Consider the following 10,841-nt stretch of genomic DNA (forward strand, 5'->3'; position numbering starts at 1 on the left):
TTTTTTTAAAGGTACATTTTTAATTTTAGAGGATTTTCTAAAGGTTGTTTTTCAAAGTTTTATTCATAATGGGCAAGTTCTTCCTTTAATGAAATGTCAGATGCGCTGTGATATCATGCCTGCTGGCAGCTGTGACACAGATGTCTATAGAATTTCTCAAAACTTTAGATTTACTTTGACTGCCACAACATAAGATCTCTTCGTGTGCAGCCGGCATTAGGGCCCCAAGGCCCACGTAAAGTCTGTGCTGCATAGAATTTGAGTGAGGGGCACAGGTGGGGTCCTAATACTTGTTGCAAAGGAAGTTAATTTAGTTATAATGGCAGTGTTTAGGTGTTGTGCCAGTCAATGAATATATACAGTATTTTTTTTTCAAATTTAGATAGTATGTGCTAATATAATATTAGGTTCATAGAGGTTAAGAATTATACAAGTACAGTGTATTCAAATGAATTGTATACATGAAATTTATTATTATTTATTTCTTAGCAGATGCCCTTATCCAGGGTGACGTACAATTGTTTTTATATACAATTACCCATTTATACAGTTGGGTTTTTACTGGAGCAATCTAGGTAAAGTACCTTGCTCAAGGGTACAGCAGCAGTGTCCCCCACTTGGGACTGAACCCACGACCCTCCGGTCAAGAGTCCAGAGCCCTAACCACTACTCCACACTACTCCATCTCGTTTTTTAAAGTTGCATATGCCTGTTAACTTTAAAAAATGAGATGCACATTTCTTATGAACATGCACATGTAGTAGATTCCTGTTAATTGCATATCCCAAGTGCCTAACAGTTTTATGCATTTAACCAGAATAAGGCACGTACATTTTCATAAGGAATGTGTTTCACAATTGTATGTAATTATCAGGTATACAATGAAATGTATTACTGTGTATATGTTACTGATAATTGCTTACGCTGGTTATTTGCATAAAACTGTTAAGTCCGCTGCACACACCTGACTCATCTTATCTCAACTGACCATACACAGTCTGGATGAATCGTCGTGCCCTTAAAACCAAGATTATCCAGATTTCAGTCGGGATGTCTTCACATTTGAAGATTGAACATGTTGAATTTTGTTTCAGTCACAGTTTCGTTCAGATGTGATCAGTCTGTCTGTGTGTGGCGGTTGCCAACCAACACTGACTGAAAACGATTAGTCATAAGGGTGTCAACCAATGCTGAAGCAGGTTGAAGTGACGTGACTTGTCATGTGACTTGTCATACAAGATGGTGGAATATTGACAGCTTTAGTTCTACAGGTAAAAGTACATTAGTCTTGAATTGCTCTGAGTGTCCCAGATTCAAAAATACCAAATATGTGCACATTTGAATATTTTTTTTAGGTGTTTACAAATCAAAGGTCAATTATAAATTTACCTTTTTATTATCAATCTACTGGCAGCCTATATTTTCTTACTGCGCGAAAACAGAAGTAACCGGTGCATCAATCTCCAATAGGTCACAAATCACAAGCCCCTAGATCCACACGCTGAGAAAAAAACGCCAAAGTCAAATAAAAATCAATAGGTTGGATTTTATTTACCACAGGCTAAAGTGTAGTAGACAAACTGTACAAGAAGTCAAACACTGCCTGCACGGTGTAAATGGTCAATAGCTAAATTAATAAGCTAAGCACTTCTTTTGGTTGCCTCACAGCGCTGTCTCCGCCTTCTAATCAGCATATGATGTCATGTATAATGTGAGGGTTGCAATGTTGGGCTAAGTTAATAAAAAATGTGTACAGGGCAGTATTAATTACATTTGCAAACACAGTAATCACCAGTATCTAGTTGTGGTCAGTCTGATTCAGTCTTAGCAGTGCGCGACACCCAGTTGGGAAAAACTCAGTAGTGATGTCAAACCAAAACTGAGCACAACTGATCACGGAATCTGTGCAAACTCAGATGAGATAAGCCGGGACGGCTTGAGTCAGGCAATTAACAAAAATCTACTGTAATATGACTTAACATGATGTGCTTCTGGTATTATTTAAAGTTGGATGTCGGTGCTACTTTCATGAATTGTCTCCTAATAAATTCAGTAGATATTGAACAGTTCACCAGTCTAATTGTTTGTGTTTACAATGAGAAAATGAACCCTCACTTTGCTCAGCACATTTCTTTCTAGAGGTATTAGGTGCAATTCTAAGGTTTTCTTGCATTCATCTAGACTAGAGGTTTTTTTTTTTTTCTGCGGGGGACCTGGCAACTCTGGTTTTGGATTCTCAATCAATGATTTAGTCGTCCTAATATACTGTTACTAGGTAATTGGTCACACTTTATTTTAAGAGCTGTTTTTTTTTTGTTTATTACCCTAAAAACCGGTGTATAAGTTGCCCCCCCCCCCCCCCGCCCCGCCCCGCCCCGCCCCGCCCCGCCCCGCCCTCTGAAGATGTATACTTCCTTTCCATGCACCACTCAACCCGGGTTGAAAACCCTGCTGCCCCTGATACTGCGTTTCCATGGTAATTTAGCCAACCCGCATTGGTTGCCAATCTGTGCTGCCCCTGATTTTTATCGGACCCTTTCTCAAAGTGGGGTGGGTGGAAGTACTTCACAACACTGACCAATCAAGTGATGTGTGGGCGTAAACATTTAATTCACATCTGGGATGAGCAGCTTTCTCTTTGCTTTAATATTCTCGTACAGTTTGCTTTAGTAACAAAAAGCTCCAAAGAATTGTTAGGATTATTGGAAGCAAAGCAATAGTGTCCATCCTTTCAGCTTTGTAAACAAATTCATGCAACCTTAGCCGCAAGGCCTGCTGGGAAAGAACCGCCAACATTATTATTATTATTTATTTATTAGCAGATGCCCTTATCCAGGGCGACTTACAGTCGTAACATTCATCGAAAACTTGCATTGCATGTAAACTTTTCACTCAAATCAGGTAGACTACCAATGGGGGTTCAGGAGGAATCCGGGAGAACCCGGATCAGTTTGGAATGCCGGTTATTCAAGTGCTCATGGAAACAAGGCGTTAGAAGATGTGTTGTCTATTAATAGAACCGATTACAGAATTCCTGTTGGAAACATCCCTTATGAAAAAAACATGTACTTAATTAATACTGAAATACTACTTATTTAAAAGTAACCAGTGGTAACTATGCGGTAGTTCTGTAGTCGGGTTAAAAAGGTGCAATAGCGTTTGTATAGTAATGAGTAGTAAATAAGTTGTCATGTTACTACACAAAAACTATTATAATAGCTGTTGTGTAGTAACATGACTAATTATTTACAATGCAGTCACTTTTAGTTTTAAGATTCGGCATTAAAGAATTCACCGTGGTTTGATAGTGTATTCATAGTGTTAATGTAGTGTATTAGTGTTGTAGTGTATTAATAGTGGTTTAGTAATGTCCTTATCATTAAAATGATGCATTTGTGACTATTATGTACTATGAAATATATAATTGTAAAGTATTTAATATAATATGTGGCAAACATGTAGTAGTAATGAGTAGTAATCAGGTAGTTTTTTGTTTTTTTCACAGGGGCTTTCTCCTAATTGGAGTCCAGCTTTATTTTGAAGTTGGGAGAAAAGGTTTTACTGCTTGAATTCCGTTTGGGTTACATACCAACCCTGGTAAATTTTTTTAATATAGGACTATTTCAGTTACTCAATAACAAGATGCTAATAAATGAATGTCAAAAACATGAAGATGGTATGACATACACATCTTTTTTTCATTTTACATTTGAATGAATAGAATTGTCTTTGGTTGAGTTATCACACAGAATAACATTTTACCTCAATAATTAAACAAGACTGTATAATTTTTTGCATTTGTTGATATGCATTTCACAAACATAGATCTTTCACCACCTTTACAAATAGAACCAGTTTGTAGTAGCTGCAGTAAATCTCTTAAAAAAAAAAAAAATTGTAAATGTAAAAAAATATAATATTTATTACAGAAATTATCCAAACTTTGATTTATTACTGTTAAACCCATTAAAAAATCCTGAGAGTAGTACAGCCTACTTGTTTAGAATCTTACAAGTCTATTGGTACACGAACACTTTAAAGATACATTTTAAACAAACATATTTTGAAAATATAACTTTGAATTTCCTGCGATTGTTTAATTGTAGTAATAAAGTTTGCTTGGTGTGCCAACCACATTTTTTTTTTTCATTGTCTCTTTGCACTGTTAGATCCACTAATTTGATCACACCAAAAATTCCAGCTAGCAATAGTCTCCAAGCCCAGCAGAAAACATGCAGAAAAACACAGAAAGAAGGAGAGGCTGAGCTTGGAAACATCAACATAATGACAGGTGGCACCAAGGAAAGACGTTATCCCAACCAACAGAAGAAGGCTTGATAACCCCACCATCACCACAAACAAAGCCCAGACTGACTTATCCTGTGTGTAGATGTACATCAGGAAGGCCAACAAGGCAAACAGACAAAGTACTATGGGGGTGTACGTGCAAATTCTCGCTGTGAATATTGCAGCCAGGCTAATGTTGAACTCTTTCATCTTCCCTGCTGAGTAACACTCCATCTCTCTGGTGGTTTCATTTGGAAGGCAGAAGCTGTACAGGCCAACAGCGACATCGTCACCGACAATAAACTCCCCACCGTGAAACTGCAAGGCAAACAGCAGCATGCCAAGGACAGTGATGAGCAGGCAGAAGATACTGGCCAGGCTCAACCTCCTGTGCTGCGGAGGGCTGTCATCCATCTTTCCTCAGCTGATTTGCCGCTTATGGAGATCTGTGGATATATATGTATAGTATGTTCACAGCATGTTTCATACATATGTACATATGTACAGATACAGGATGTTGTGTCAAAGAGGTTAAGTGGGTACAGGTGCAGGAGTGATGCAGTGTGTGATAAAACACACAAAGAGAGTTATAATCCAGTTGGAAAGGAATTTTATTGTATCCAGGTCTGGTGACCAAATAATAAGACACCGGCAATACACAACAATGTGTATTGCGTGGCGTAAATAACAACGGGTTGCAATCCCAAACAATAAACACAAATATCCACCCCACAATAACACTAACATGGTCACCAGTCCTGGTGGGTGATACAGTTTATTTGTGACAATCGTGCAGTGCTGTTCCGGCTTTGTGCTGGCCCTTGGTGACAGCTCCGGAATCGTGTTAGCCGTCTAGTAATTTACAAAACAAGACAATTACAGACAAACAAAGCACTCACAAACGTTATTTCTCACTGGGTCTCTCACAGTCCTTACAGGTTCAAAGTTCAAACCAAACGAAGGCACAAAATACGATTCACGGTCCCCTTTTATGCTGTCACACGATCCCTTGGTAAACGAGTGCAACCGCCTCTCCAATCTGCGGCTGCCACCTCATTTCCCTTCCGGGTCAATGCGTTATTCCCCATTCCAGGCTTGCTGACTTCCCTTGAACCCTGGGAAAGAACTGTCAGACCAGCCCGTCCAAGGAACTCTGTTCTCGCTGCTTAGCGCCCTCACAGGTCGGGAGGGAGATTTACAACCAAGAATCATTATATTTCTGTCACAAAGTCACAGATCATACTCGGAATAATTTAAAAAATGTTCTCAATTAAGTTTCATCATAATTGGATAAATGTTTCTCTTGAGAAAACTGAAATGTAAAAACATAAAATATGTATGGACAAAGAGTGTCCAAAAGCTGTCCAAGTACAGTACAAAGTCAATTGAAGATATAATCGGGAGCCCCCTGAGACAATCATATTTGATGCAAATTTCAAGCTTGGACCACAGCATATTCTCACATAATCATAAGCAACGTTGGGAAAAGGGATACTTTTTGTAAACTATTCAACTATTTTAAGGGTGGGTCATCGGAGCAAGAATGATGTTCGTGGTAAGCATGAGATCACAAAAACATCAAAAAGCCAGTGACGCTCAGAAAACCAGCGCTTCAATAACATCTTTTGTTGCCAAAGGAAAAACAGAGATCAAGAACGTTACATATGCAGAGACCTTTACATGTTGTGAGTAGTTTAGCAAATCTGTAAGAGACATGTTCCCAGACTCACAAATTGCAAAGTATTCTGCAGGAAAACCTAAAAGTCACACAAATAGTGAAAGAGCATTTGTTTCTATTATAATTTCAGCAACAACATTGCTTTAGAAATTCAGATTGATTGATAACATATGTTTAATTATCTACAGCAATAGTGTTAATTTAAAATTGAAGATAGTTGACAATGAAATGTTACTGACAGTGGAATTATTGATCAGCCGCATATATGTTGTGTAATGAATAACCTTCCAATACCACGTTGTTGTGTATTTTGGCTTTTTAAAATATATTTTTATGATGGACTTAGAGTTTAGAATTTTGAGGGTTTTTTTCTTGTTATAAAGTAGGTGCCATAGCTCCTCCTTTGATGAAGAGGTCCATGTGCAGTACCAAACTCTGCCTTTAGGTTTGTGTGATGAAAGTAACAACCCCAACTGTGTATGCTTTGCTGTAGTGCAAAATCAACTACAGTGGATCTGTTCACAAAGCATTGTGCTGCTGCCAATTCAGCCACCTAGTACAATAGGAACCACAGGGGCCAAGAGACAATTTGAGTGTGAAGCATCTCATGGTTGTTTTTCTGTTTGATATTTTTCCTTTTTAAAAGCAATTAAAAGGAGCATTGTATCAGTATATCATTCTACCCAGTAATAAAGTGGAATAGTTGTATGCTTTCATCTTATGTAGGTATTCACTTCAATTCAGGCCATAACATTTCAGTTTACAAAAGCTCCCTTATTTTGAAAACTCAATGTTGACTGACAGGTAATACAATGAAATACACAACCATGTTCTGCCATTTGTTTACCTATATCCTATACTGTACTTGACAAAACAATGTGGTCATACGGAAAACATTTTGAACGTAATGTTGTCAGTAATAGTATATTTAACTTGTATATAGATTTTTTTCCAATGCTATAAATAACAATAACACAGATGAATTGCCTTCTGGTATACATTTTCGAATACCGGTATGTTCTTAATAAATTCATCACATATTTAGGAACATATCTCTTGTGATATATATATATATATATATATATATATATATATATATATATATATATATATATATATATATATATATATATATATATATTACATTTTACAAACTTCAAGATATTACATATTGAAGTATATTTAGTAGGCTGAGATTCAGCATATTTTGCTACTTACATTGAACATGTTTTTAAATGTGCTAGTGTGGGTATTGCTCGTCACACGGTAGTTAGCCTGGCAGGACCACAGACAGAAACAGAGGCATGATATATATATATATATATATATATATATATATATATATATATATATATATATATATATAGGCGTACAAGTTAAAATAACAATATTTGTGGGATTAGCAAACTAACGTGTCAAATTCGGTGCTGTGTGGATTCACTTTCGTTATTACTGTAAACAGGGACGACAGTAAACAACATCAGCTGATCCACTATTCTTTTCAACTAAGGCCAATTTATGAGAAAAGGGTAAGTCATTGCCTGCTAGAAAATAACGCAAGAAGAATAAAAGAAAAATTATAGTCCCAAATTATTAATCGATATCATAATGAAAAACAAAATCCCGTTTCTTAAGTGGGCTACACAATACAAAATGTAAAGTTATATATATCTGTCTATCTATCTATATATCTATATCTATATCTATCTATCTATCTATCTATCTATCTATCTATCTATCTATCTATCTATCTATCTATATATATATATAGACATACATACATACATACATACAAACAAAATAATACCTGCCAATAGCCGTCCGCAGTGGATACAGTTTCACTTTGAATCAGCACGCACCACGAGATCCTTTATGTAAAAAATAACACATATCCACATAACATCCAATGATCTCTGAATAAAAAGAAAGTCACCTTCAAATGTTAACAGTTACCACAAACCACCTGTGCTTTAGAAATAAATATTTTAGAAATTCAGAAACCAAAAGTGTTTGTAAGAGCTACAGCAAAACCCGTGATGTAGGAAAAACAAACACTAGGCTTGCATAATCCATTTAATTTGTAACCAATTATATACATCGTAATTTATTATTAGTAACATCGGTACCATGCCATTACATTTTACAAACTTCAAGATATTACATATTGAAGTATATTTAGTAGGCTGAGATTCAGCATATTTTGCTACTTACATTGAACATGTTTTTAAATGTGCTAGTGTGGGTATTGCTCGTCACACGGTAGTTAGCCTGGCAGGACCACAGACAGAAACAGAGGCATGATATATATATATATATATATATAGGCGTACAAGTTAAAATAACAATATTTGTGGGATTAGCAAACTAACGTGTCAAATTCGGTGCTGTGTGGATTCACTTTCGTTATTACTGTAAACAGGGACGACAGTAAACAACATCAGCTGATCCACTATTCTTTTCAACTAAGGCCAATTTATGAGAAAAGGGTAAGTCATTGCCTGCTAGAAAATAACGCAAGAAGAATAAAAGAAAAATTATAGTCCCAAATTATTAATCGATATCATAATGAAAAACAAAATCCCGTTTCTTAAGTGGGCTACACAATACAAAATGTAAAGTTATATATATCTGTCTATCTATATCTATCTATCTATCTATCTATCTATCTATCTATATATCTATATATATATATATATATATATATATATATATATATATATATATATATATATATATATATATAGACATACATACATACATACATACAAACAAAATAATACCTGCCAATAGCCGTCCGCAGTGGATACAGTTTCACTTTGAATCAGCACGCACCACGAGATCCTTTATGTAAAAAATAACACATATCCACATAACATCCAATGATCTCTGAATAAAAAGAAAGTCACCTTCAAATGTTAACAGTTACCACAAACCACCTGTGCTTTAGAAATAAATATTTTAGAAATTCAGAAACCAAAAGTGTTTGTAAGAGCTACAGCAAAACCCGTGATGTAGGAAAAACAAACACTAGGCTTGCATAATCCATTTAATTTGTAACCAATTATATACATCGTAATTTATGATTAGTAACATCGGTACCATGCCATTACATTTTACAAACTTCAAGATATTACATATTGAAGTATATTTAGTAGGCTGAGATTCAGCATATTTTGCTACTTACATTGAACATGTTTTTAAATGTGCTAGTGTGGGTATTGCTCGTCACACGGTAGTTAGCCTGGCAGGACCACAGACAGAAACAGAGGCATGATATATATATATATATATATATATAGGCGTACAAGTTAAAATAACAATATTTGTGGGATTAGCAAACTAACGTGTCAAATTCGGTGCTGTGTGGATTCACTTTCGTTATTACTGTAAACAGGGACGACAGTAAACAACATCAGCTGATCCACTATTCTTTTCAACTAAGGCCAATTTATGAGAAAAGGGTAAGTCATTGCCTGCTAGAAAATAACGCAAGAAGAATAAAAGAAAAATTATAGTCCCAAATTATTAATCGATATCATAATGAAAAACAAAATCCCGTTTCTTAAGTGGGCTACACAATACAAAATGTAAAGTTATATATATCTGTCTATCTATATCTATCTATCTATCTATCTATCTATCTATCTATATATATATATATATATATATATATATATATATATATATATATATATATATATAGACATACATACATACATACATACAAACAAAATAATACCTGCCAATAGCCGTCCGCAGTGGATACAGTTTCACTTTGAATCAGCACGCACCACGAGATCCTTTATGTAAAAAATAACACATATCCACATAACATCCAATGATCTCTGAATAAAAAGAAAGTCACCTTCAAATGTTAACAGTTACCACAAACCACCTGTGCTTTAGAAATAAATATTTTAGAAATTCAGAAACCAAAAGTGTTTGTAAGAGCTACAGCAAAACCCGTGATGTAGGAAAAACAAACACTAGGCTTGCATAATCCATTTAATTTGTAACCAATTATATACATCGTAATTTATGATTAGTAACATCGGTACCATGCCATTACATTTTACAAACTTCAAGATATTACATATTGAAGTATATTTAGTAGGCTGAGATTCAGCATATTTTGCTACTTACATTGAACATGTTTTTAAATGTGCTAGTGTGGGTATTGCTCGTCACACGGTAGTTAGACTGGCAGGACCACAGACAGAAACAGAGGCATGATTTTAAATACTGTATATTCAAATCTAGTTATTTATCATTCTGGCAATACCAAAATTGCCACCAGGGGACGCTACTGAAATATTTAGGTGCTACTTAATACAATTTCTTTATCAGGTCATTCTACGGAAATGAGACAAATTTGAGTCCCCACCTCAAAATAAAGTGTATTTAAATATTTTAAAAAAATTTTGTCGGATGCAATATACATTTATTTATTTCGCTGTTTTCATTAACATTTAACAAATATGCATAATTATTTTTATGCAATATTAACATTTAAGGGTGATTTTTTTTTATAAAAGTAGAGTGTCCCCACTTCCAACTCTTATATTTTCTCATCAAAACAAATGTATTTTATGGAATCATTTTAAAACATGACAATATTTAAAAAAAAAAAAATCACTTCAGGTGTCTGAAAATCATTGATTAGGTTTATTATGTGTCATTACCGTACATGCTATTCTGCTATGATTAAACGTTTTACGAAACAAATGATTATAGGTTAGAATTATTTCATTATTTATATGTTTAAAGTTAGGCAAGGTCAGAATGTGTAGGCCTCAGATTTTTTATAAATTCATACGAATGCTAAAAATTGTCATTGCCGTAACAGTTACGGTAATGACACTTTTTATAATGCTTT

The 10,841-nt window shown here is 35.0% G+C and overlaps 1 protein-coding gene across 5 annotated transcripts; it reads right to left on the bottom strand.

The window, feature by feature from the left end:
• Nucleotides 1–3,895: 3,895 nt before the first annotated feature.
• On the bottom strand, nucleotides 3,896–10,192 carry LOC117419629 (transmembrane protein 140-like). 5 transcript variants are annotated; one of them, XR_009307279.1, is made up of 6 exons: nucleotides 10,109–10,192; nucleotides 9,705–9,765; nucleotides 8,746–9,206; nucleotides 7,773–8,233; nucleotides 7,184–7,240; nucleotides 4,711–4,733 (listed from the first exon to the last, which is right to left on the bottom strand). XR_009307279.1 is itself a non-coding variant. In XM_058986238.1 (2 exons), exon 2 carries the CDS (start codon nucleotides 4,699–4,701, stop codon nucleotides 4,147–4,149), a length of 555 nt encoding a protein of 184 aa, XP_058842221.1. In that variant the 5' UTR covers nucleotides 4,702–4,733; nucleotides 7,773–8,636; the 3' UTR covers nucleotides 3,896–4,146. The 5 variants fall into 5 exon arrangements, 2 of the variants coding, with proteins under 2 accessions (XP_058842221.1, XP_058842222.1); XR_009307278.1 differs by having other exon boundaries at nucleotides 8,746–8,806; nucleotides 9,150–9,206; nucleotides 9,705–10,154; XR_009307277.1 differs by having other exon boundaries at nucleotides 9,705–10,154.
• Between the last annotated feature and the right edge of the window lie 649 nt (nucleotides 10,193–10,841).

Source organism: Acipenser ruthenus, chromosome 14 (genome assembly GCF_902713425.1).
Source record: "Acipenser ruthenus chromosome 14, fAciRut3.2 maternal haplotype, whole genome shotgun sequence".
In the NCBI taxonomy this organism is placed as follows: domain Eukaryota; kingdom Metazoa; phylum Chordata; class Actinopteri; order Acipenseriformes; family Acipenseridae; genus Acipenser; species Acipenser ruthenus.